The 26,544-nt window shown below is 47.8% G+C and overlaps 9 protein-coding genes across 9 annotated transcripts; 4 read left to right on the forward strand and 5 right to left on the reverse strand.

Annotated features, from left to right (window-relative positions):
- Positions 1–1,529: 1,529 nt before the first annotated feature.
- Positions 1,530–4,106, reverse strand: ANOM_007526 (viral-enhancing factor; the record flags this gene model as incomplete). The annotated part of the gene is made up of 1 exon (XM_015552782.1): positions 1,530–4,106. One exon carries the CDS (start codon positions 4,104–4,106, stop codon positions 1,530–1,532), a length of 2,577 nt encoding a protein of 858 aa, XP_015403812.1.
- Positions 4,107–5,363: 1,257 nt separating this feature from the next.
- Positions 5,364–6,425, reverse strand: ANOM_007527 (GFA family protein; the record flags this gene model as incomplete). The annotated part of the gene is made up of 1 exon (XM_015552783.1): positions 5,364–6,425. The coding sequence occupies one exon, from the start codon at positions 6,423–6,425 to the stop codon at positions 5,364–5,366; it is 1,062 nt and encodes a 353-aa protein (XP_015403804.1).
- Positions 6,426–7,175: 750 nt separating this feature from the next.
- On the forward strand, positions 7,176–7,991 carry ANOM_007528 (uncharacterized protein; the record flags this gene model as incomplete). The annotated part of the gene is made up of 1 exon (XM_015552784.1): positions 7,176–7,991. The coding sequence occupies one exon, from the start codon at positions 7,176–7,178 to the stop codon at positions 7,989–7,991; it is 816 nt and encodes a 271-aa protein (XP_015403807.1).
- A 328-nt stretch (positions 7,992–8,319) lies between these two features.
- Positions 8,320–11,910, reverse strand: ANOM_007529 (uncharacterized protein; the record flags this gene model as incomplete). Its single annotated transcript, XM_015552785.1, has 13 exons — positions 8,320–8,355; positions 8,411–8,913; positions 9,334–9,396; positions 9,450–9,500; positions 9,557–9,580; positions 9,637–10,045; positions 10,098–10,155; positions 10,198–10,355; positions 10,402–10,477; positions 10,529–10,682; positions 10,738–11,588; positions 11,668–11,732; positions 11,785–11,910. The coding sequence occupies 13 exons, from the start codon at positions 11,908–11,910 to the stop codon at positions 8,320–8,322; spliced, it is 2,574 nt and encodes an 857-aa protein (XP_015403801.1).
- Positions 11,911–13,044: 1,134 nt separating this feature from the next.
- ANOM_007530 (uncharacterized protein) lies at positions 13,045–13,921 on the reverse strand (the record flags this gene model as incomplete). The annotated part of the gene is made up of 2 exons (XM_015552786.1): positions 13,045–13,710; positions 13,781–13,921. The coding sequence occupies 2 exons, from the start codon at positions 13,919–13,921 to the stop codon at positions 13,045–13,047; spliced, it is 807 nt and encodes a 268-aa protein (XP_015403810.1).
- A 662-nt stretch (positions 13,922–14,583) lies between these two features.
- Positions 14,584–15,608, forward strand: ANOM_007531 (thiamine pyrophosphokinase-related protein; the record flags this gene model as incomplete). Its single annotated transcript, XM_015552787.1, has 2 exons — positions 14,584–14,624; positions 14,687–15,608. 2 exons carry the CDS (start codon positions 14,584–14,586, stop codon positions 15,606–15,608), a joined length of 963 nt encoding a protein of 320 aa, XP_015403813.1.
- Positions 15,609–17,139: 1,531 nt separating this feature from the next.
- On the forward strand, positions 17,140–20,067 carry ANOM_007532 (uncharacterized protein; the record flags this gene model as incomplete). Its single annotated transcript, XM_015552788.1, has 5 exons — positions 17,140–18,608; positions 18,671–19,004; positions 19,061–19,284; positions 19,335–19,587; positions 19,654–20,067. The coding sequence occupies 5 exons, from the start codon at positions 17,140–17,142 to the stop codon at positions 20,065–20,067; spliced, it is 2,694 nt and encodes an 897-aa protein (XP_015403808.1).
- A 133-nt stretch (positions 20,068–20,200) lies between these two features.
- On the reverse strand, positions 20,201–21,886 carry ANOM_007533 (uncharacterized protein; the record flags this gene model as incomplete). Its single annotated transcript, XM_015552789.1, has 6 exons — positions 20,201–20,386; positions 20,458–20,907; positions 20,961–21,265; positions 21,330–21,517; positions 21,573–21,660; positions 21,715–21,886. 6 exons carry the CDS (start codon positions 21,884–21,886, stop codon positions 20,201–20,203), a joined length of 1,389 nt encoding a protein of 462 aa, XP_015403809.1.
- Positions 21,887–23,225: 1,339 nt separating this feature from the next.
- ANOM_007534 (amino acid transporter) lies at positions 23,226–25,810 on the forward strand (the record flags this gene model as incomplete). Its single annotated transcript, XM_015552790.1, has 11 exons — positions 23,226–23,479; positions 23,554–23,581; positions 23,639–23,877; positions 23,946–24,093; positions 24,146–24,236; positions 24,283–24,312; positions 24,364–24,430; positions 24,486–25,083; positions 25,148–25,236; positions 25,312–25,534; positions 25,604–25,810. 11 exons carry the CDS (start codon positions 23,226–23,228, stop codon positions 25,808–25,810), a joined length of 1,974 nt encoding a protein of 657 aa, XP_015403811.1.
- Between the last annotated feature and the right edge of the window lie 734 nt (positions 25,811–26,544).

Genomic DNA, 26,544 nt, shown 5'->3' on the forward strand with positions numbered 1-26,544 from the left:
CTAAGATTCATCAATACTAACTGTTACTAAACCTTCTCCCTAGCCAAGAGACTAGACCAGACAATCTCATATCTACTCAACAATGTCCAGATATCCCATGGCATTTTAGAACACCGTCGGTGCCAAGCTCCAACACACCATCTACAAACAATCAGTTAACACAACAGTCTGGTTTTTATTGCACAAAATACTCACCTAGGTTGAAACTCCTGAGACCCATTTTTACACCTGTAACACGGTCGGTATGGTCTTTGGGCTCGGGCACGTTCGCGCAGTGACAGAAAACGTTGTCGCCTTGTTCGTTTCTTTGGAAACGGCAGTTCCAACAATTCCCATTCCAACTAGCAAGTCCATTTCCACTAATATTGTCAGTCATTGCTGATTCCATATAGATAACGTGGACATACTTCTTTTCTGCGGTAAACTTATGCGCTGTTTTATCCCAACCAAGGCATCTGTTCAGACACAAACCTGCCGTCACTTCGCCAGCATCCCTGTTAGTCTTGCACTCCGAGAACAGACTTTATGCAGGGGCATATTGTTGGTTTCTTCGAGGCTGTGGACCGCGTATCTCCATCCAAGGGCACTGTTTTAAGATGTACTTTCTGTCGCGAGGGGAAGTGGGCATGCTTCGTTTTACGGGAGTCGTGTCGTTGCCCGCAGCCAATGCTACCAGGAACGAGGCAAAGACAAGCAACGGCCAGTACATTTTTGCAGGCCGCTTAACGAGAAAGGATAGAATTGTAGACAATGAACACGAAGAGAAAGGAGTGAAAAAATCAGGACCCTGTTGAATTCCAGTACTTTCTGGGGTCGAGGCACAGACAATTTATGTGAATTCCACTGTCTGTGAAAGTAGACTGGGCCAACCTCATTGAGAATGCCCCTGAGATCAGAAGTTAGCTTTTCTTGTCTTTCTTTATGGAGTTTGATTCTGTGCCACAGCGTAGAGACCAGCTCCACCAATTACTTTACAATCAGTACTGGTAAAGCGGCCTAGGCATCTGCCGCGAAACATGCTCTAAGAAATGGGGCACTCAGGGCAAACGGGATGGAAGCTTCAGCCTGCCCCATACCAAGACTGACCAACTTAGGCCGAGCGCCATAATTAAACCCACCAGTTAGATAATATCTCTTGGACCACTAGGGTGTATTCCTTCTCAAGTCTGAAAGGTGCAAGTTAAACCATATTTCACAGCGCCCTGGAACAAAGCCTCCCATGGCAAATTGTATTCGACACTAAAGCTTGCATTAAAGGACCATATGATGGACCTCGAATGAAGCAAAACAGTTCCAGGCTGTGAGCCCCGAAAAGCAAATAGTAAAATGTCATTCAGCCGCTCTCGTATTTGAGCCTCTAGCTAAACAAGACAATCAACTCTCTCGCCGAGGCAGGTTTCTACACACTATGAAATGACTGCAGACTCTGTAAAAGGAAGTGAGAAGCCACTAGACCAATCAAAACTATTGCACCCCACACCGTATCCCTATAGGCAGACCAAAAGTCCAGACTGCCTCTGTCTCCTGAGTCAACTTTTGGTAATAAGCTTGAGCCCCGTGGACGTCATACGGTAACTCTGCCTTGTTTCACGATTAGACAAGCGAAGCTCCCGCATGTTGTTGTTAACAAACAGGCGAGTGGGCGCTTCCTCATGACGGATATTGAGCACCTCTCCTCCGTAGCCAGAAATAGGAAAGGTCCAGTTTCTTGCCGTTTGAGATGTGCTGCCCTTGACATCCAGATTAAGTAGCTCGTTTCCATCGGCATCTAGAACCTGCAAGGCGGCGTACGTGGCATTGAAATAGTGATGAGCTACACCGTCCTTCAAAGCTACAGTCAGTTTCCTTCCAACTAGGTCTAACTCTGCCGTCAGGAACTGCCAATCCCCGATGCCTTTGAATGCAGCCGTGAAGGAATTGCCGAGACCTTCGTTGGGTGCGTTATTGTCAGATGGTATGCAGTCGGAATATTTTTTCAGCAGATCGTCGCGTTGAGAGCCGGTAAACTGGCCGATAGCCAGCCAAATATCTACCTTGCTGGGACAATCGGCGTTTAACAGAGTAGGGTGACCACGAAGTGCAGTTGCCGCTGCTTCTATCCGCGCTAGCAAGGCAGCCAGCGGGTCGTTGTTGAGTGACTGGTTCTTGAGACCACTGGCGGTTATCTCGAAGATATTCGTTTTTTGGGTGTGGTCGATCACTCCGTCAAAGTTTGGTCTCAGCTGAATACGGTGGCTGGGTTCCGCATGATAAACCTCGAGTGTATAGCCCGGCTTGAAGGGTAGCTTGTCATTGCGTAGTGTTGCCCCGACACCTGGCATTGTGGCGCGAAACTGCTCTTGCCCACTGTTATCTTTGATAACGACTTCTGCGTATTTTTCATTACCAAAATAGGAATGGGGGTCTTTGTTTGTCACAGCTACTTGCACGACATGGTTTGCTTGGTCAACTAGTATGGTGCTGAACAAACTGTCCCCTAGGCCTAGCAGCCTGATCTCTTGGTTGGCTACCTGAGAACCAGTTTGAGGGACAAAGCTCACTTGCACTTGAGCTGATCCAGGTTTGACAACAAGATAGCGCTGATCCACCTGATATTTACTGTTTCGCCCCAGCGGGAGACGCAAAGTATACACCCCGATAGGCAGAGCTCCAAGGGCTACATTCGCGGTCTCAATAGTGAGCTGGCGGACATAGCGGGAGCCGTCTAACACTGTAACGGTCTTCCCGTATATCTGGCTGAAGTCATCGATCTTGAGCTCAAGGGTGACATCGCCTTTGATCCCACTAGCGAGCATTTGTGACACGTTGACTAGTGTCAGAGGGCTTTGCAGCTTCAGCTGCCCTTGTAGCTTTGCCAATGTATCTCCATCCACAAGATGATTCAGAGGATAAACGGCTCTGCCCTGACCGAAATGGTTGAGCTCACGCTGCCCTGGCGAGATATACCCACTGCATAGCTCCACGAATGGTGTCACATCGATGTGTCCAATGCGACGGAAGCTGTCAGAGAGCATATCAAGAAGCAAATGGTCGGAGGAATCGAAATTTGGCTGGTTGCTAACCAGGCGATATTGTTGGTTGAAATCGGCAAACGAGTCGACACCCGCCTTTTCCACCATCAACATTAAGAAGTACAGCTTTGCCCGAAGGTCCCAGTCATTGAGCGACTTGTGCGACGTGATATAATCCGTGATACCTTGCTCCACCTGGGCTTGCTTGCCATAGTTGTACAGCCAACCTTCCTCATACTTGCGGTCACCTAGATAGGCGCTCTGGTATAGAGCGGCATAAACATTGTTGGATACTTCCCCGTTCCAGAAGTATCGGTCATCGCGGAACGACATCTGATACCCGTGTCCGATCTCGTGTAGATTGCCCCAGTTGCTCGGAGACGGCAGCAGCCACCACTCTTTGATCGCATTCGTCGACGCTGCTGTCCAGCTCTGGCCGTAATATGCGCCACCAGCGCCGTGTTTATCAGCCTTCATGAAATAACGATTGGTACTGTTCAGGTCTGATGGACGCTCTGGCTCGAACGATAGACCGGCCAATGTATTGTAGAACGAAAAAACTGATTCGTAGTATCCTATCAGCCCATCGATATTGTCTACCTCTTGTGGGTGCCTCAGCGCCTCTTTGTCAATCACGGGAACGAGGACTTGCGTGTAGCTGGAGTCAAGAAGCGCGAACTCTGACCCCTGATTATCCCAGTGATTAAAGAAGTCGGTCTGATTTTGTCCCTTGCGATAAACAGGTAGTTGCTTTGAACCGTCCGGATATTCATATTCAACCACCGGTTCCACAGTGGCATTTGAGGTATCGGTGTACACCGTGTCGATGAATGGTACAGAGACAACACTCACGCTGAGCTCGGCCCAGTCGTGACCCACTTTCTTGGAAGCCTCCGTATTCTGATCGTCATTTAACAAGCGCAGAGTGAGCTCGCCAGTGAACGCGGCATTTGTTTGACGAGCCTTGATAGTTTGGCCAGCGGCAAGGACGATGTTGAGATGCTGGCGATCATGGTCAATACCTTTGCCCATCCCTGCGGCATCGAGCCACTTTGGACGTGGGAGGACGGGGATGTGTTTGGTTTTGATAGCCATGATATGAAAACGGTGGTCCTCACAGAGCGTAAGGATTACCTCTATGACAGAAGGTATGACAAAAGCCTAGGAAACACGAGAAAAATCTTGATCTTTTTTTCAGGACTTTGAGTGGGTACTGACCCAATTGAATTGATCGACCTGGAAAGTTTTGATATCCGTCCCTCGTGGATACTGTGCTTATTTATATCTACGACAGGACGTTTGGGGCAGTAGTGCGTCACCTATACACCCTATAAACCCCACATCTTCATATCATGTAATATAATTAATGCTTGCGAGGCTAGCTGAGCTCACCCACAGCTTGAAATCAGCTTCTAACCCCGCATTTTCATTGTACGAATAGCAATTCGAACCAAATGCGCACGACGCCAAAAGGGGAAGTTTTGGGCCCTGAGTCCAGCTCATCACAACGTAACCAGCGTCTTTCAGCTCTGGCTGCTATGCATGCATATGCAAGAGCTACAGAGTGGAAAATGTAGCCGACAGAGGTTCTTTTCGTGATTGGCCAGGGTAATCATCAGCTGGGGAGGCAATGCATTTCGACAGCGGCTAGGAGCTCAGGAAACAACGAGATTCGTCGAAGACACATTACCTCAGAACTCAGAACCTGTTTTATGGATGACAGCTGTTTGAGCTAGCTCATATACTACTGTACAACCTACTTGGGTTATGTGGGGCGCGCAGCTCCGGCTGGATATCCGTATGCACGTCGTGCCAAGAAGGCTTCAGCTCTGTTGTCTTGTGGTAGATATATAGCGTAGCTACTATAACAAGAACTGGAGAATGTAACCCTTACAAGGGAATCTTGTTTGAATGGTGGGCCATTCGATAACAAGTCATCCTTCTGAGAGTTTGGGCAGGAGTACTGCTAGGGCGACGGTGCCGAGTAAGAGAAAATAGCAAACTTAGACCTCGATATCAAGCACTTCTAGATCGCTGGATCCAGGCTAGCTCAAGATTGTATATTGGTGAGCCTATCACAGCCCTTCATTATGGAGTAGTTAAATACTACTTGCACTTTATGAAAGACAAATAAATGGGACGTAACAGTACAACTATAATGGGAATGATCAGTCCTAGTTCTGTCGGGCTAGGACAGGTGATCCTATTGCGTGACCATTTGTGTACAGGCGATGGACGAAGGGGTTGTAACTGTCAAATATAATAGTATACCAACTATCAAAAGCACATGAACTCCACCTGGTATCCTACCGTCCTGTGTCATAAGCATCGGTGATGTAGCAATTGACACAACTATCCTACACGAAAATACTCCAACTTTCCAAATTTCTCCTTTCCCCATCTCTGTAAGCCCTCATCCAAAGACTGTATCAACTCTTCATCATATCGTAAGCCATCTTCTAGATAAGCAATTCTTTCAGTTCTCCAAACGACCCAGTTCTCTGCCAATACGGACTTTGGGTCCCGTAAGATACCAACTGCGACGTCCACTATTTCCGGGCGATCGCTACAAGTATAGAAGACCACGGCGCCACATGTCCCACAAAAGGTCCTCACCACTCCATCACTTGATGCATAACGTCTCGAAGTCCCTATAACTCGATCATCTGGAGGTGAAGGCGATATATGGTCCACCGGGACGAACATCCAGGCTGCGACATGCGCCCCAGTGACCAAGCGGCAGTCATCACATACATCCAGTACACCTAGCCATTTGTCATCTTTCCCTTCCAGAACCCATTTACGATTCGCAGGATTCTGAAGGAAATCTCGACTAGGACGGGAGATGTTGAATGAGACACCTCCACAGTGACATTCAGCACGTAGAGATCCGTCTTCGCATTCCTGGGCCTTCACATTGTCCTGTGCGGATGTCTCATCTTTCTGGTTCTCCGAAGTTGAAATGGTAATTTCACGACCCTTGATCTGAGGCACAAGCTCGAACAGCCCGGTATGAGTACTACCGTTGGCATGAATATGTGAGTCTATTTTCCAGACACTTTCGTCTCCGCCGTGGTCGAAGATGGCGCTGGAGACCACCCAGCGGCCATCGGCGTGATCACGGTCACCAACATGACAACCACATTTGCTACAAAAGAATCGAGTAGATGTGGACTGCGAGTGCGTATACGGTGTCAACTTGTCAAGGCCTGACGGTGAGATGAATTTGGGATGAACATCTCTGGGAAGCGGGGCATGGAAGCTACTGAGGGCTCCATGCGTATAGCGGCACACACTGCAGTGGCAAAGGTGAACGCTCAGTGGGAGAGCGTCACTCGGAAGGGTAACTGTGAAATGCACAGATCGACAGTGACAGGTTGCAGTAAGGACCTTGCATTCTCTTTCAGCAGCCATTTTTTGATGAGTATACTTGACATGAATGGGAAGTGTGATGGAAACAAAGATATGTACATATATAGGATGGAAACGAGGGGTACCGCCAGTCAGGTGATATCACATTTATACCGCCTTGGAGAGATTAATTTATAACTCGTATTCATGATCTTGGGGCAGGTGAGGTGAAGGCTGGCGAGATATTAGGGTTAGGGGTTGGTCGACTGTTCTTCGAAACCTTCCCTCCTATGATAGCCTCGAACAGAGAAAAGTGAGGTAGTATCGCTAAGCAGTTATATGCAGGCACCAGGCCAAAGATGTGACTCTGTCAAAAGTCTCAGGTTCAGGTAAAGATTCAATTGGGTGTGAAACATGATGGTTACGAGGGCTCCACTTTTACGAAGGACTGTTGTTCGTATTAGCGACAGATCGACAGATGGTCGTCGGTGAGATAAAAATAAACTGTTCCTTCGAGATATTCTGTCTATGATCTGGTGTTGATCGTCATTTCCACTGTTCCACTCAGAGAGCCGCCTTCATATATCCTGACCCATTAGGTCTCGTATGGCAGAGCTTTTCATGTTCGCATCATGGACACATAATGGGTTAGTCGTGAGAAGGGTACTGGACGAAAATCTATAAAGAACGCAAACTGAGCCAGAGCTTTGTATCTCGAAGTACTTACAGTAAATCAATAGAGACGCCACACAATTTCAACTCAGTTCTTCATACATTTCTCACTTCCTAGACGACTCCTGTCTTGATTTCATCATGAAATTCCATCTCTGGGCCGTTGCCCTCGCGTCGGCAATCTGTGTCCAAGCCAACGAATGGCATGCCTATTACCGCCTCAACAGCAAAGCATACCAGACTAAGTTCGATCAAATGGTATCGCAAGGCTACAGACTGAACTCGGTCAGCGGATATGAGTACAATAAGGAGGCAAACTTCGCCGTCATCTTCGAAAAGAGGTCCTCACCGGCTTGGAAGTCTCATCACGGCATGACCTCCGACCAATACCACCAAAAGTTCGAAGACTACCTGAAACAAGGGTATCGCGTGGTCCAGGTCAATGGGTACACAATCGATGGGAAGGACCGCTACACTGGTATCTGGGAGAAAGACTCATCCTTGCCCTGGATCTCGCGCCATGGAATGAACAGAGAATGGATGCAAAAGTATTTCGACAAGTACTTGGAGGAGGGATACAGAATGACCCATGTGAGCGGGTATGAGGTTGACAATGAGAGTCGCTATGCTGCTGTCTGGGAAAAGCGGAATGATGATACTCCCTGGGTCTCTGCTGGGGAACTGAACTCCACTGCGTACCAGGCGACGTTTGACAAGCATGTCAAGGATGGATATCGGCTTGTTGATGTGGACGGGTATCAAGTGGGAGATGAGGTCCAGTATGCTGCAATCTGGGATAAATCTGCATCTGGTGCGTGGGTGGCAAGGCATGGTGTCGACTCTTCTACCTTTCAGGCTGAGTTCAACAAGTACCGTGATGAAGGCTATGTCTTGAGGACTTTTAGTGCCTACAACGATGGGACGGCGGATCGCTATGCTGCTATCTGGGTCAAATAACTTTAAGGTATCAAGCAGCAAGATATAAGTATTTGAGAGATTAGATGTACACACACCTTCGTGCTGGTATAGATCGCTGTTATTTTAAAACACTTGCTTCTTGCTATTCACCTGCGGCTATGACTGTAAGGTCTAGCAAGACATAATATGCAATATAGACCAGACCATGTTGTCTCAGAACTAGTAATCATGGTAATAGAATTCAGGATTAGACTCTCATTTGTTGCTTCTACACTGGCTACTTTCAGAATGCTAATCATTGGCCTGCCATTTGACACCATCCGCCCCACACATCTTCAATCGTCGCCACTCCTACTACTACATTTCATCAAACAGTTGGTGTCGACCCTCCGTATGAATGGATCTATCATTGTTAGTATCCCATCCCAGTGATTATCGAGTAGATAGAGCCATCATACAGTTTGATCATAACACCCATCGGGTGTTTCATAGCCATAAGCCCCTGTGTTGATATACAGCTTATCCTCCTCACAAACATACCACGCCGCAGTATTCTGCCGATCAATATCCTCTACCGTCCAGGTGATCGCATCTCCTTGGAAGGCAAAAGTCCCGTATGCGTTCTCGGTTTCATTAAACCAAGTTTGTAAAGTTCGTTGTGTTTTGTTTGCGGGGTCCTCTACGTTCATGTACAGCTGCTCGTTGCCGGTATCGTAAACGAGCTGACCCGAGACGATATTGAATTGGCCCGCATTTGTGTTAGAAGCTAGATAGGCAGGTCCAGGTGTGGCACTTGGGATGGTCTGGAGGTAGCTGTGGTAGTAGGGCGTTTCCACGGCACGGATAAAGTACCAGTCTGGTTGAAGTGTGGGCAGGGTTGAGGTAGCGGCAGTAGATGTCAAAGTTTGCGCAGATGCCTCGAGGGCGAGGAGGACACATGCTAACTTAGGAAACATTTTGTCTGTTTGTAAATGGCTTGGAAGCTTGGTTTGTTCAAACTACGCTGGAATATCACCTCGATTTATAAAACTGGGTTAGGGCTATTTGAATGACGGACCGGCAGATCGGTACGATAGCCGCGGAAATTTGCCATTCTTCCGTTCCGTGACAAAACAAGCAAGTCGCCATATGAAACTACTTACAAGTTTCATGTTGGTGATCATTGCTTAATTGTGCCTAGACCTGCTGCATGGATACCGCTTACAAGATGGAAATGCATGCGGATATCCAAAGTACACGTTTCCCTTTTATCCATTGGTCGGGTAAATAGATAGCTTAATCTCAGTTTCCTGCATAGTACACTTTCATATAACATCCGGAAGCGATTATGAAGCAGCCTACGGTGCTCTGAGCAATCCTTCATGGTTTACTACCCAACTACCGTCCTGAGGAAAGCCGGGAGCGTCGCCCTGAGATCCTTCCCAACCGGCAGCCATGTATGCCACTAAAATTATTAGTGTTATCACTATTTCGCGTTTGTATGTATAGTGCACCTACCAGCATAAAGTAGCCCAGCATTACCAGGCATGAAGGGAGGAGGGGTTCCTCCTATATTCGACGCTTGGGTTAACAACAGCATTATTTCAGATTGTATCATGACTTACCATCTCCTCCACGCTCGGCAAACCCTAAAATAGACTCATTAGTGATTATGCTCAATACACACTATTAGATGACAACGCACCAGCATCATCAAAATTCCAATAATCATATGCGGTCAGGTGGTATATCGCTCGCTCGCGATCTCCCAGCCGTGCCGCATTGATTGTAAGTACCGGTCTACCCCATCCTCTTATCTTGTCGTCGGTCCACACTTCCCATACCTTCTCTGCTGTGTTCGAAGCAACATCCGGGTCAACTGCTGGCGTGTTAGGGAGGATACCTTGAAGCATGATCAGGCTCCGAGGGTCCCCAGTTAGAGAGCTATCATTCCACCATGAACTGTTCAGTCTTTCGTAAACAGCATACAAACCATCAATTAGCGGGAGTGGAGCGAGCCCTTCCGCAACTACTGTCCATTTATCGGGGACTGGCTGGTTAAGTTTCTTTTTCCACTCACGCGCGACGTCAAGCCCATATCTCCAGTAGGCGGTCTGAGAATATGTTAACATCAGTGATATACCGGCGTAGTTAGGCTATGCTAACCTCATATGCAAGATTGAGGCTTTCAGAAGGAGGTGTGTTCTCAGTCACACCATATGCCCTGAGAATGTTAGATAGGTAGATATTCTAGTGACAAATTAACATACGGTGGTCCCAGATCGTAATAGCCTGAGCTGTATTCTTCCAGGCATAAGAGGCCATGTAATCAGCTGTGGCCGTCAGAACGCGGTCCCATCTTTCAAGGGTCTTGCGTGTCGGGGATGCTTGATAAGCCAGAGTTGCCAGGTACATGGGATGAGGCTGCCTTTATTAGTACAATGTCCCCTTTCTGACATATTAAGCTCACCTGTTGCCACAATAGAAGACCGTTGATACCACCTGGAGAGCTCACTCCGGTTTCAACATCAGTCATCTTCGGCCACCTGAAGGGTGTCAGTTCATGTGATGCGTTGGAAGAATTAGTGATAGCAGACCGTGCACCATCCCAACCCATAGACTTTGCCCGTGCGATTGATGATGGTAGTAATGCGTTGTATAATTCTGGGAAGATGTTGTCAAATTGTTCCTGTCGACCCCATGTCGCCCAGTGCGCGTTGTGCCATACTACCATTTCCATGTGAAACTTCCCTGGACGTACTATTAGTAACTAGACATTCAACTGAAATAACCGGTATATACTAACCATACCACCCATTGTTCATCAGACCGCTCTCCTGAGGTGACTGTCCCTTGGCTGCGCTGTTCACCCGCACATGGTATTGTGATAGAATGATGCGACGCTGCAGCTCGTCTGCTTTGGGGTTAGAGGAGGATGTTAGATCGACAAATCCTCCTTGAGTCCAGTACTTGCTCCAAGCCGTGGAGCTACGCTCCTGGATCACGGATGGTAAATCAGCCATTCGCTTTCCTGGCGAAAAGTTCGCCGCAAATGTCATTGTCGATGACGATTTGGATTTTAGAGTGTACTTGTGGGTTGCATTGTGTTGACGAGAAAGGTGTAGTGGGTGTCCAGAACCCCATCGCAGATTGAGGTAGTAATTTGTCTCCTGCAGCTCGTGTCGAATATGTGCCATGTTGCCTCTGTACTCTTCAATGGCACTGGTATGATTTCCCGGGAAATCGTAGACACCAACGAAGACCTCGTATTTATATTTGGTAGAATGGATGGGCGGATATGGAAAGTCTAGCTCGACAGCCAAATCACCAGATGCGATTAGACTTGACTCAATTTCAAAGACTACCGAGTCGGAATCGAAGTCGCCTTGGGTGACCACCTTGACAATTTGGCCGTCAACCTTGAAAGTCGAGGTAATAACTCCTTTCCATAAGTCGAGCTCTTGTCGTGGCTCTGTAATTTGAGATGCAGAGACAAGTGACCCTTTATACTGTAATCCTATGCGTCCTAGGTTTATGCGATTGGGATTGGCAGTGAGCCATTGTGAAACTTCAGGGAGGTCAGGGTCGGGGATATCGTATGAGACGTTCCGTCCATGTGTTAGCATAGAGATTCCATGGTAATCCTCAAGCTTCTCCCTGAAGAGACATCAGAAGAACTAGACTAGCCAAACCAGGAAGGTCAAGGCAAAGATTGACTTCTTGAAGGTCCACATACCCATTGCTTGGTAGAGAATCATTATGCCAGCCCCAGCTGGACAGTGTGTTGAATGGGAGAAATGTCTGCTTGCTTTGTGAGTCACCATATCAGAAGTTATGCGTCGGGGACTCCTACCTGTAAGCCTGTGTTATCAACATTAAACGCAAAATTACCATTGCCCACTTGGAGAGGCGTCGTCTCGTTGGTGATCAGATTCGAGCGGACTACGTTGTATTTGGACACGATACGTTGTCTGCTCATTTAGCTCCAATACGACTACAGGTGAGATGAAGGTCGCAGTTAACCTACCGGTCAATGCTCCCCAGTGCAGGAGCTGATGCGATGAGAAGTACATATATAGCATTCAAAAGCATAGTGGCGGTATCCTTATCTCTACAGCATCAGATGTGATCTTGCATGCTCGGAAGCCCGTGTTTATATACCCTCGGGATAATGATACCCGAAAGCTGGGGTTGATAATATACCCCGCAAAATTACCACGATTCTCAGATCAGTTTTTGCACCAATGACTGGACTATAATATTTTTCATGAGCCTTGATAGCTTCTTGGCATATCAAGAGATATAATCACCCCATCACTAGTCCAAGTATCTGCAGAACGTACGTGAGCTGGAATAGCCTAGTCATCCCATGTTAGATGGAAAATATAAACAATATGACCACTCACTAAGGTCCATGCACAACGGCCTGCGACTGTAATCTTCGCCAGAAATCTCTATCGGTGTCCTCTAGGTGCTGGAGTTGTTGCAGCTTCACTTATTGATGCTATTGCTAGTGGATGGGCGGGAATATTCTTGCTATTCAACTGGACGTGATTTAACCTTTTGCTATGGTCCTTATAGAATGGGGACATGATTGGCGTCGAGAGAGAATGATGAAACAAGATCAAGCTTCACAATCGGAAAAAGCGCCGTGAGAAAGCTTGGGTATTTATTTATTATGATCAACTGTATCCTTATTTTCAAAGAAAAGAATTACGTTGTACTCAGTCATAAAGATTTCCATTTTGAACTAGGTATTTATGCCGTCGGTGTGGTAGTTATACATTATGTTTCAATCAAATTACCCATTTCAAGCCCACAAATCCAAGTGCATAGCTCGAGGCTCTGCCAGTGTCCACTGTGAGTTATCTGGGTAGAGCGAGCTGTGACAGAGATTTGTTGGATCAGGCATTCGACTCAGACTGGTGAGCAGGTTAGTCAATTGTGAAAAAGGATGAATCGCACATATAATGCGGCTTCATAGGGCTTGTGGCTTAGAAAGGCATACGTATGAACGTGTCTTAAGACCATCCTTTACTCGGCGTCTGTCACCACGTGCTTCCAAGCACTCGGTTCGCTGTGTAGTGTCCTGTGGGAAATTATATCTAAGGCTTTATTTCTGGACTTCAACAACCCATTGCAGGCGAAGTGACGACTGGTCAGATATTGTGTAGCGATTATCTTCCTGTGCTCTGAGAGCCAAGTTGCAGCGAGCTCCTGTCAGTCTCTCGATCTCTATCCACATCTGTCGAAAAGACATCTCAGTATGAACAAATCTCTCAATCCAGTCTTCAGTCTTGTTAATACCAGAATCCTGACCTCCAAAATGCACACCTGTGATTAAACCGCCTTGATGGGTCAGCAATTCAACCATTCCCCGACCGATCCGGACTTGTCCAGCCCAGTTCCAAAGATGCATGAAAAGGCCGGAGTTGATGATTTCGATATTGCCTATCATTTCTCGAAACACCGGTGTGTCTTGAAAGAAGTCTTGCACAATAAACCTTGCCTTAAATGTGTCACTGTCCTTAAACAAGTCATACCCTAATTCGACAACTTCTTTGCGAAGGTCCAAGCCCACCAGGTTTCCGGGTGGCGCACCGTCATACGCCAGCCGCCGGATATCCTGGCCAAGTCTGCAGCCTAGGTCTATGAACAACGCTCCTTGCTTAATTCGGTTGACAATTCTCGCGTACGCAGGTGACTGCGACAGTTCTAGATCGAGGAAGGTGACCAGCCGGAAACATGGGTAATTTGTGATCTCGCAGCCTTGCTTCGCCTGCGCATCAGAAAGTATGTCTACGTCAGCGCAGTTCATGTGCATATCGAACCTGGGCCCAGGCACTTACAACTTTTGCCACTTGGTGATTGACTTCAGTGGGACAGATTCCAGAATACATCTCCAGGAGCTCTTTTGCATCCGGCCCTATAACATCACCTATATTTAGCTCTGCTTCCCACTGGCCAAGACTGCTGTAATTGGTTGCCATGGTATCAATCTATTGAATATTGCCGACTGGAGACAGTATTTGAAGATATCTTTGAGCAATGCAAATAAATGCACAACCGGGAGATACGAAATGGTGCATATATATACGGTATACCGTAGCCGAAACCTGGCAGGCTGATGTATTAAGTTTGTGGGGCTGTGCCCACGAGCTGACAAGAATAAATGGAGGACTACTGTGGTATTCTGCTGCAGGTAGCTTACAATATGATTGCATCTTCGCTTAATGTTGATGTTATAGTATGACGCACGCGGGGACCCTAGGCTATCCAGTGCGGTACCGTGAAAGGTATCTCACGGGTAGTATTGATCTTTTAATACATGGCCTTGTATCACCTAGATTAGGTGCTTTACAGTAAGATGCTTCAAGCTTTCGTTACACCGAGGAATAAGGAAGTGTTTTGTTGGTTGTGTATGCTTCGAGAAGACTTTATGACGTGTCAAGCAAGAAAATAAAGGCTATTAACCGGTAGTTGACCAGATAAGCTATTCCCACCCCTGCGCCTAGTCGTTTTTACTGGCCATAGGATGTGGGGCTTGTATTCGCCAAGTGGCGATCAAACCACGGTGGCAGGTTGTTGATTCCGTCTCTCAATACGGAGTACTTCGCAGTCTAACGGCTTCTACGGATTTCGATCTTTGAAGATGTCGAAAACCATTCTCGACGTGGTCAAGGGATGCGACAAGTAAGTATGTCATGAGGATATATCTTCCCGTCGTATGCCTACAGTGCTGACGTTCTTCATAGTTTCGTTTCAAACGATGAATCCCCATCTCAGCCAGAGACTCTGGGACAATGCTACACCTTTAGAGTGAATGGCTGCTGTGCCATACTGGGGTATATTCTCCCCGAGGTTGTTGAAAAAGTCCAGTGGTCTGGCTGGTGGTCAATTGATCACCACCGACGCACGGTGACTTTAGCAACGCCGGCTACAGCTCCAGCCGACATGCGCTCTCGCGTAGTTGAGGAAACTCTCAAGAATACCAGAAAGCTAGCTGTCATATCGATGCTCGAAAGCTGGCGAGACGAAGCCTTCCCGATTTATGGTCCAGGGGGAGAAACTTTGCTCGAAATAGAACGTTGTGCAAGTGCATTATTTGGGATTGTGACATACGGTGTCCAGCTTGTTTGCTACGTGTGGGACGAGCAAGGCCTTCGATTATGGATCGGCAAGAGATCAGAACGCAAACAAACTTACCCGGGTATGCTCGACACCACTGCAGCTGGCGGCCTCGTTGCTGGAAAGCTCCCGATTGAAGCTCTTATATGCGAAGCACAAGAAGAAGCGTCCTTTCCCGAAGAAATGGTGAGGAGGAACGTTATACCCATGAGCAACCTCACTTATTTCCACGTCCGTGGGAGTAAGGCTGGAGGAGAGATCGGCCTATTTCAACCAGAGGTAGAGTATACATACAAACTCGAGTTAGATCCTGGCACGGCCCCTGAGCCAAGGGACTCCGAAGTGGAGGGTTTTAGCTTATATACTATCGAGGAAGTGCTTTGTGCTCTGAAAGAGGGACTGTTCAAGCCAAATAGCGCTGTTGTTATTGTCGACTTCCTCATTTCGCATGGCATCCTCCGCGCTGACAACGAGCCTGGCTATGCTGAAATTTTGTCGCACTTACATCGTGAGCTTGAATTGCCTCTCCTAATTTTACCCTCTAAATGAAACGATTTCTTGTTCATAGACATATTTAGCAATCCAACAAAGACAAATCTATGACTTTCCCGCCCTGATATTTGTTTCAAGTACAAGGTATTACCCTCGTAACATCCCAGCTATATGGAGCCGAGGAAGATTGACTGACTTGCATCCCGGGCTGTCGGGGCCCACGGACCGCGGGTCCGGCCAGCCGGCTGCCCAGCAGTTGCAAAACGCGTCGAGGCACCCAATATATTAGAGGCGCTTGTAGGGAGGTGGATTCCAAACCCAATTAATGATATGGTTGTAGGAAAAGTAAAAGATTTTTTCAAAGTGGCCAATAGATATCCGGAGCATCGATCATCCTAGGAGAAGACATTCGAGACATGGCGTGTGTATATATATTTGGCATGACAGAATGATATCCCCTGGTTTTTCTTGATCATATTACAAACAGAGTCAGTACTAGTAAGATTTCTTGAATTTCCTAGTGTTATATAGGTTTTCAGCATATAATAAACAGTTACCATGGAGCATGGCTCTCTTATTGCTGCGTGAACTCCCGCGTTCTTCAAAGCTCTTGAGATTCAAGGCCCTTTTCCCGCCCTCTCAAAGTCATACTATCAAACACTTAAGGCTTCATTTAGAATAATAAAAACAACGAAGAAAAGAACTGTAATAGAAAATAATAAATGTAAACAATCTAGATACACACAAACTACGGTCAATCACTGTAAAGGGCAGGAATCAGGATCAGGCGGGCAGGCAGTAATCCCCTGACACTATATCTGTATAGGAGAGTATGGCCTTGTCTTTGGAAGTACATACACTGATCCGGTATCATAACAAGAGAAGACTTTATATTTTGTAGCCGAGGTATTGGTTATTTGCATACAGAGAGGGTCTGAAGTATCTCAATCCTCAGTGAGATAGTATATGTTCCAATTAAATAGTTATTGTTTATTGAGACTGATGTTTTGAATAGTTTACAGTGGGCGAAACAGTTTCGTCACGATAATTGGGGTTCAATACGCAGGGTATCAACTAGATCTACAAGGAGTCTAGCGTCAGGATTAGGCCAGTAAAGACGGCACGAATGGGCATTTCACAACAATACGCAAGACAGGACGGAGTTGTATTTATCGATCGTATTAAACTCATGACACGGACACGTGATGCTTGGGGCCCTGATTGAAAAGGGTCCATTTCTATCCTCCAATATCTAGACTGCACATGGTGTAAACCAGATGCCTAAATTGCGACTCGCCCCATAGGAGGCCAAGTGTCCATTTGAATGGATTAGCAAGCGCTGCGCCTCGGGTGAAATGGACGCGTGATCGGGTACTAGTCGCAGGCGTTGATCTCACCTAGTGGTCGTCGCTAATGATATGAACGATAAGGCCAAGGTGACGACGGATCAGCCACACGCGGCCCCTGCGCAAAGAGATTAATCCCCATTGTTTCCTGCATGCGGGGATTCCCGAACACTGACAACCACGCACGATGAAAACGACCCTTTACTGCCACGGCTCGCGAGAGCGTCTTGATATCGGCGCCCATGACTGACGCGGTGATCGGCTCGCTTTGCGAGCGATTTACAACTCGACTAAAGGAAAATTCCTCGGTCAACTATAACCGACATCGGTTCTTCCGCAATGGCACCGTGAAAAAGGTCTTTGAAAGCAACCAGCAAGACCTGCGAGAACTGCTGCGATGTTTGTGTCAGGCTAATGGCACTCCCCTCACACACGTACCGGACATTCTACGAAGAACGTTAACAGACCTGAGCTTGATTTTTGCAATCCTATTATTCGCCCGCGGGCGCCAGGAGAGAGATGTTCTGCGACAGTTCGTGGATTTCGCACTTGAGACAGGCGCTGACCATGTCGCTCCACGTCAGTTCACCGATACAGACCTCCCTATCTCCCTCGAGATGGCGACCAGCCATTTTCCCCTGCAAGGAGTCGAATTTTACCACAAACAATTTCGGTTCTGCGCCGTTACGCTGATGAAGCGCGAAGAAGTCGTATACGAGCAACATCGATTCCAGTGCCCACTGCCGTATCTCGAGGAGACAAAGATCGGGGAAGGCGCTTTCGGTCAAGTGTGGAGGGTACGGATTGAAGAACAACATTTCCAGTCACGATCCGATCGTACAACCACCACCGAAGCATTGGAGCTTGCGCGAAAAGACTTTCAGTTAGATCGAGAGGGTAGAGGGGAGCAACAGATTCTGAACAAGATCCTGGATCAGCCACGTCGACACAAGAATATCATGGTGGCGCTGGCGAGTTTGCAATATGGACCCACGTATAGTTTGTTTTTTCCACTCGCGTCCTGCAACCTATGGGAATACCTGAACGGAGTTTACTCTGAAGATCGCTTTCCTCCGTCTACGTGGGAAGAAAAGAAGGACATCTACTCGCGTGGAGTAACGTTAGCCGGAGCACTGGCGTTCCTTCACCATGAATTTCGCGATCAAAAACTGGAGGTATTTTCATGCTACCATCTTGATCTGAAGCCACACAATATACTTGTCTTCGATGCGTATAGCCCGTCCGAGACTTGGAAAATTACGGATTTCGGACTATCGCGTGTCAAGGGTAGAGGGCTAGATGGTGAAGCAGATGTGGAGCTCGTGATGCCTATAATGGGGAGAGGCCATAAGAGACCGAGGCGACTTCAGGAGCCATCGACGTTGAATCGAAGAGGCGAAGGTACTTACCTTGCCCCGGAATGTTCATTACCTAGTGGCCGGGTCAGCTCTGCCAGCGATGTTTGGTCGCTCGGCTGCATCATCAGTCTGGTGATGTCTTATATTGATTCGGGATATAGCGGCGTGGTGGCATTTGCGAGGCAACGACGCAGACAGGACCACGGGGACAAATTCTATACAATCCGACATGGGAAGCCAAAGCTTTCACCGGTAGTCATTGCGTGGTACGAGAAGCTAAAGCACAGAGCTCGAGCAAGTTCGTTTGCGATGGAGCACGAGATTGTATACCGAACACTCGACTTTCTGCAGAAGTATGTGCTGCACCCTATTCGGGATCAACGCGTTACTTCTAGAGAGGTGGAGGATACTCTAGCGTCAATAAGCGGCGTATTTCATCGAAGATCATCGGAAACACGGAGCAGGTGGCGGCTGCGAGACCTTCATTCTCTTCAGCCTATACTCCTAGCTATGAGAAACTCCGTATTGAGACAAGCATGCCCATTCTTGGAACCGCGTTTGCACCGGGCGGCGATGTTTTGCTGTTCCAATCTCAGCAGAAAGTGCAAGTGTTTTTCCTCGACGAAATCCTGTCCTCTGTAGAGCGGCTCCCGAAACCGCGAGTGATAAATATTGCTAGGGCATCCTTGGAATGCGTTGCGAGTAGCTCGGGCTTTCTCTGTGCCTGCCTCGCTACGACATGCTTCGAGGTACTTAGCCATTCCTCAATATCTACAACGTGGGATCGCGATAGCTAACTTCTTAGTGCATCTTCTACGAAACCACCATCTCATCCGAGTCGCAAGGAAATAGCATCCTCCAGGGTTCAAGAGTCCACTATCCGCACATGGGCTCTATCAAAAAGGTTGCCATGTCCGCCGATGGGCTTCTAACAGCATTCATCGTCACGCGAAACCCCGGAGACTCTGATTCAGATGCTCTCTTATATCTGTCAACTACACAGAATCTCCTGAACAATGCAAGCGAAGGGTAATGCCAACTGCTACTTGGACACAACGTTCTATTCTAATCTGAGGCAGACATAGCTCACCTCCATCAAGCCGATCAAACTCTGCGGTATCCTACCAAGATTCTGATAGCATCACTAGTGGCGGAAATATCATCTTGCGTGATTCGATGGTCGGCCCAGCGACGCAAATCCGCTCATTAAGATTCTCTAACGATAATCACTACCTGATCATGGTTTCCCAGGTAGATCCTGTACACCTTTTGGTTCGAGCATGGGACACATATAGCGGTATCTCCTGCGCAAATTTGAAAATAGGGTTTCAGGTATGTCTACATGTCGTTCTCCCCTTCGGAAAGCCGCGAGGCTAACCGTCAAAATCTCACATACAGGGGGCAGCTTCTGTGGATGAACCTCTCTACACTGCATGTTCTGTCTTCAATCGGGAACCACAGCTATTTATACTTTGTCAACGGAAATACCTTCTCCACCTCAGCTCCTGGCGTTGGGATCGCCAGGTTCACACGCTCCCTAACCAGGCAGTGAACGTATTCGTGCGTGATGATGACGAGGCCCTGATTATACTAGGTGATAATGGGAGCGATCGTCGGCTTCGCACCTATGTCTTGCCGATCCCCATTTCGGGCAGGCCCGAACCAGCGAAAGTAGCGCTCAGTAACCTGAACCAGTATAGGCCAGCTCTAGACAGCGCTGTACTGACACGCACAACAAGGGGGCAGATTGTGTTGGTAGTGGCCACCGCAAGGGGTGAATTCCTGGCTGTGAAGCTTCCAGACGGAACATGAGACTCGCTCTCATACAAAGCGTTTGTACCTCTATATACTAAATGACGTGTTGCATTCAAACCACCAGTAACGGCATGCTTGTGTTTCTAATAATGCACACCAATCCGACCCGAGGCAGATGTTGCACAACACTTCAAGCCGGCGACCCAGCCTTGCTGTTCGCATGCTTCTGCTGACGTTGGCTCCGAATCCACCAGTATAGCACTGTCACAGCCGTCAGGGGCACGGCGCACACTACGAATATCCAAAACTGTGGAGACACAATGAGCTTATGGGTTTGAGAATCCATCTCAAAGAATGAGTTCATTCCGAGGAGGGTCTGCATCAAGAAACTATGTCAGCGATACGGCTGTATTCCCAACACGAGCAGGTCTGCAAGGGGAAGCATACTGCCATAAAAGTGGACGGTAGATAAATGAGAGTTACAACAGTGATAACTCGGACTGTCGACGAGTCGTCAACGGTGGATGAAGTGAGGCTCAACATATAGTCCGATTGCTGCTGTGCCGTATAGGAATTGTTGAATGAAAGGTTGTCTGCGATTAACTGGGCCGTGGTGGTAGTCCAACTTTGAAGAAATGATGCAGCCTGTAGGTAGGCATCCGCATGGCTTTCATAGTTATCTAGTAACTGATCCATTTTGTGCCATGATAGATGATGCAAGGTACCGCAATCCCTTAATGCATTATTTGCCTTATGCAAGGTCTGTACTGTTTTGTCAAAGGAGCGAAAGACAGCTTGCAGAGGCAGGCACCGAGATTCTATGGCGCGAATAGAGGCCCACATGTTATGATTGACCCTGAGTGGTTCTTGGATGTGTTGTGTCACGGTTGTGTTGTACTGAGCGAGCTGGTTAGCATCACCTTTAGTAAATAGCAGTATTCTTGACCTACAATCGTCAAAGCCCTATCCTCTTGCGAACCTAGATATTCCCTCCAGTTGGGGAAGAACGTAGCGAAGAGGAGATTATGGATTAGCAGTGGGTGTTGTGTTAACTGAGCACACTGGAGAGGACACATAAGTATCTCCATCAGCCGTTGCTGAAACAGGCAGTCTTTAGTCGGGTTTAAAAATATCCATGTGGAATGCTTCGTCGCTGTATCAAACTTCTGATAGACACCTGTTTGTCGCACTGTCCATGAGTCCGGTCTGTCGTTGTTGGCTTTTTTAAAGGGGTACTTGAATATATACGCGATCTCTAATGTATGGGCATTAGCCCCTATGCTGCAGTAAAGTCTCATAAGTAGGGGTTGTAAACTCACCTATACTTTGCTCATTCCGAATAAATGCGGGTGCGCTGCTAAAAGCCGCTTCCGTAGCCATAAACTTGTCGTGGAAAGACAACGAGAGATTGTGCAGTACATGCGAAGAGCTAGTCAAGTTTCCAATGTCCTCGAACATCTCCTTGGTGACGTTTAAGGGTCGCCATGAGTTCCCTTGATTGATAGATCTGCGATCTCATTAAATTCGGTGCTTTGATGTAGCCAGCATAATCGATGGCCTACATAAAACACAATCCATTTGGCGCCGTAGAGGCCTTCTTTCTGTGTGCTTGTAGCTCAGCCAATGATGTGAATGTTCTTCTTGTTACTGCTCCCTGATGGTTAGCCTGAGCATCAATTCGTAGGCTAACCTATGTACACGAACCCTGGTGTTCTGCATCGCTATCAGTCCAGTCGACCTGGACTTTCGATTCATCATCCTGAAAGCACTTGCGAGACTTTGCTACATGCCAGAGATCATCTGCGTATGGGACCAGACTGAAAGGGTCCAATAGGTGGGGTAGAGAAGTCTGAACATCTTGGGTATGTGCAATCATCGTGATGGCTGAACAATCGGATCTACCGCAAACGAAACTGAAGTAATATTCTCTTGAATCTTGAAAACTAGAAAACTAGAAGGGCCCAGAACATAGTGTTTATATTATGCTACCCATTGTCACGCAATAACACAGGTGATTAAAAAACTCAGCAACACGATGGCCAAGCGCCCTGCGCCGCCAATCCTTGCTCAAAGAAGGCCAAGCGCTTTCTTCCAGAACTCTCACTCCCATCAGCCACTGCCACTTCAGCCTGACCACTCAAGGGGAGCAGGGTCAATCAGACGCTTCCCTGGATCCGGTAACGTGTCATCAGTCAGCTATTTAGCACAGCCTCGGGCTCATTTTGCAGTCCGGAGAACGCCTACCTGAGCTCCTGCTACTCGATGTCAGCCACAGACCCAACAAAAAAGCTTTTAGGAAAGTGGAACTGGAACTTACTCGGGTCACCTCTCGTGGTGCGTCAAAGGACCAAACTTCGTCATCGATCTTTGCACAACTTAAGATTACCAGATGGCTTTTTGAATATCTTCGGGAATTCTTACTCGAATGTGAAAGTTCAGCCCTGGGTGATCAGGGAACAATCGTTCCAGCAGGGCTTGGAGACTTTCACGTCGTAGATAATTGCTGGGTGCATCTTGTCGCCGCATCTCTGGTGGAGGGGAGGGGGTTGATGTACTTGATTGAGGGAATGTAGGTGTCCAAGAGAGTCTTTTGAACATATTCAGTCTACTGTGGTTGCAAGTACTATCGATATGGGAGAGGAATACGCTCACAGGATGCTTAAGCGTGCTAAGGTTGGATGGAGGAAGGAGTCAGTCCTGCGATAATTTGGCTGGGTTCACAACATCCCGCGTGGTATACGAGGCTAACAGCAGATTTAATGGTGGGTGACAGCCTGGGGCTCTGCTGGGTGCTCGATAGGGTAATGATTTCTATTACTGATTTTTGTTTGTTGTGGCGAGCCTGTCATCTCGGTTGTTATCGGGATAGGAAGATGTTTGCGATCCAAGCAGTGCTGTGGTTGGTGGCCCTTCACACTGAACAGGTGTATTTTGCTGCACGGTTCTCCAGTCCAATCAGTAATTCCGAGGCTTATCAACACCCCCGCAGAAACCGTGCTTCTCAGCCTCGTGGGCGCGGGTTCCCCTCAGGCCTCGTATTTGGCTATCCGTAGCGTCGCACTACAATCCCCGGAGCACGCACCAGCCTCATGCATGATCCCTCGAGCTCGCCCTCAACTCCCTGTGGCTTTCGTCGCTCTCTTTGCCATGGTATAGCCACTTTATTCTCTATTTACATCATGCCACTTGGGACTTAAGGCTGAGGTTGCGACAACATGGCTCCCCACGGCAGTGCAGATCACGATGGGCTGGATATGAGCCAAATCGATTGGTTTCCGCAAATGCTTGCTGTGCCTTCACTCGGAACATCGCCTGGGACGTCAGAGCCGCGACGGTCGGAAACACATCTACAACCTTCACTCAGTTCAATATCCTTCAGACAACCGGAGAGTGTAACAGTAGTTGTGGATCCACGCGATGGCGCAGGGTCCGATCAGGTATTCCTCGATGAGAAAGATCGGACCGTGAAGTAAGGGGTTACCTAAACACGAGTTGATGTGCATGTTCAGGGAGCTATTGGCTAACCTTGCTGCCACATTCTAGTCGACGACTACGTGGGTTCCATGTGTTTGTGAGTAATTGGCCGTAATTTGAAATAAACTTACTAACTGATTGTCTTTCTCACTAGATGATTACCATTAGCGGCGTCCTCGGCGTTGGGCTTTATCTACGAAGTGGATCTATACTGCGGATCGGTGGGCCGGCAGCAGTCCTGATATCGTTTTCAGCCATGGGCTTGCTAGCCTGGTTGGTCATGCAATGCATCGGAGAGTTCCTCGCGATATGGCCTGTCGCCGGAGCGCTCGTGGAGTTCGTCGGGACATTTGTTGATGAAGACCTGGGTACTACAGTTGGTATCGCATATTGGTGGGTCTCGCTGACCGGGCGGAGTAAGGCTGTTTCGCAAACGTGCAGCTAACGGCCATTCTATACAGGGTATCTTATTGTTTGAACTTTGCTGCAATGATTGTGGCTGCTGCGGGCGAGGTTGAATTCTGGAACACAAGCAAGGCGATACAGGGCACTGTCATTCTGTTCATAGTGCCCCTGTTCCTGGTGCTGCTTAATAGCTTTGGCGTACAGGTATGTCCCTCAGCCCCTTCATGCACTGAATATTTATAACCATTGGATTTAGGTATATGGTTTGACTGAGGTAATTGGAGGCTCTCTGAAGATCCTCGGCGCCATTGTTGTTACTGTGTCAATGATTGTCATTAACGTTGGAGGTAAGAGCACGTGTTCCCAGAATACCCTATCTCTGACAGTATACAGGTGGAAATGAACACCACATTGGTACTAAATGTGAGTCGTTCGGACAGCATCTTCTTATTTCGAGTTCTCACTTACTTGTAGATTACCGCGACTCGTCTATATTCCAGTATGATGAGAGAGCGGCGGGAAACTGGGCGACCGCGTTATTGTGTGCCACCCCTCAGACCCAAAATATGATCAATAGGAGTACTAACAGTACCCAGCATCTCCCTTTCCATTGCAGCATTCTCCTTCATAGGTGTCGACATTGCAGCCGCCACGGCGCTCGAAGCACGTCCTGACAACAAGCGGATCTCGGCGGAGGACCCTCTAAATGAAGAACTGAAACAGCCATGGCCATTCATATCCGTTCGCTTTTCTGCCACCTGGACAAGTTTCATTGCGTGGATCGCCTATTTCGTTGCCGGTTTTGTGATGACCTTGAATATACCTTGGGACTCTGATGAATTACCGCAAGCTGGATGGCTGGGTCACCCCGGCCCAAAGACCGACAGACCAAGTGATTCTGGCTTTGTGGTCAGCGCGAAGAGATCTGGGATCAAAGGGCTGGCAGATCTTTTCAACGTCATTCTGCTATTCACTGCCCTGACCTGCGCCAATACAAACCTGTATGTCGCGTCCCGAACGCTCTTTGGTTTGACCCGAAAGATATACGGGAAGCAGTGGCGGTGGCTGGCATTCTTCGGGAAGACGAACAGCTACCAGGTTCCAGTTCGGGCCATGTTTCTCTCGTGCTGCTTCCTGTGGGTGCCGTTTCTATACCTGTCGCCGAATAATGCGAAGGGGACCACTATCGCTAGTGTAAGTACAGTGTTACTCGAACTATTGATACATCGTGAGCAGAGTATGTGTTGACAGCTAGCAGCTCCTCGAGGTATTATCCCAACTCGGCTCAGTCAGCTGCCTCATTGTCTGGGCTTGTGAATGTTGGGCTTTTATACGCTTCTATAATTGGTGAGTGATCACTATATCGTTTGATCAACATTAATATTCTTTTTTGTAGACACAAGCGTTACTAACTGTATACAGCATGAAGGTACACCAAGTCGAGCTCCATAATTCTCCTCAATTCGCACATGTCTGCCGCTTCCGTCATCCCGGCGCCCCAGACTATTATCCCTGGCGCTCCCACGGCCAACCGGTCACAATGTATCTCGCCTTAGGGGGTTGTCTATTTACGCTCATTGTTGCCGATGGAGCAGCATTGTGGCATGGCTTCCATGCGTCCCTATTTCTCTCGGCGTATCTAGCGGTGAGTCCTGTCAGAGCAGACGGTATCTATGTTCTATGAAGGTCTAGGTGCTAACGAATGACAACATAGCCTCTGTGCTTCATTCCATTATGGTTCATCATCAAAGCATACCGCTCCGGAGGCTGGCGGAACATCCGGTGGGAGCTCGAAGATCTGTCAAATATTATCGAGGTCAAAGAGAAGATTCGAAAACTGGACGAGCTTAAGGACCGCGCAACCGCCAGAGATGGTGCTCAACAGAAGCCTGGGTGGGGGAATCTCTGGGGCGTGATCTGAATTTGAGGTTTCGCTCACAGCTTACCTCCAGGTTGTATGATGGACATTGTACCGTACATATAATAGTGTAATCTCGACCATGAAATGTAATGTAATAATTCCTGTATCCTGTCTAAAGAAACTTGCCACGGGTATTTTATGTGGAATGCCCTAATTGAATTGGCTCTAACCTAGTAAAGTGCACGGAATTCAGCTGTGACTCATGTTAGCATTCTCCTATGTATACTGATTGATAGAATATGTGAGGGACGTACTGTAGACGCTCCCATACGTATAGGATCTGATAGACACAGCATCGTAGCGCAGCTGGAGGCCTCTTTATATATTCTAGGCCCCACTTGGTGCAGAGTCTGATGGAGCTTGAGGCGTTTCTGAATGCTGTATCAAGTAAGTTTGAAGGGAAAGGAAGGCCCTGACACAAAACAACAAGGACAACACAAATACAAAGAAGCAAGGGGAGTCCACGCAAAGGCAGCATGAAAGAAGATGTCCTTACATCATCAAACGGCAGCCTAACATTCCCACGGCACCACCAACCTTCTGCCTAGTGAACATGACGGCAGGGCAAGTTCAATCTCTATATCATGATTACCCAACGGCACATATCCCCTTCTCAACAACAACGCAACAGAAGCGAACTCCTAACCTCCCCCAAGCACAGACTCTCAGTCTAATTTCGTTCGAAGTAAACGTCTCAATGGAGTCAACATCCACCAACAAGCTAGAAACCTTGA

This window comes from Aspergillus nomiae (assembly GCF_001204775.2).
Source record: "Aspergillus nomiae NRRL 13137 chromosome Unknown contig00308, whole genome shotgun sequence".
NCBI lineage: Eukaryota > Fungi > Ascomycota > Eurotiomycetes > Eurotiales > Aspergillaceae > Aspergillus > Aspergillus nomiae.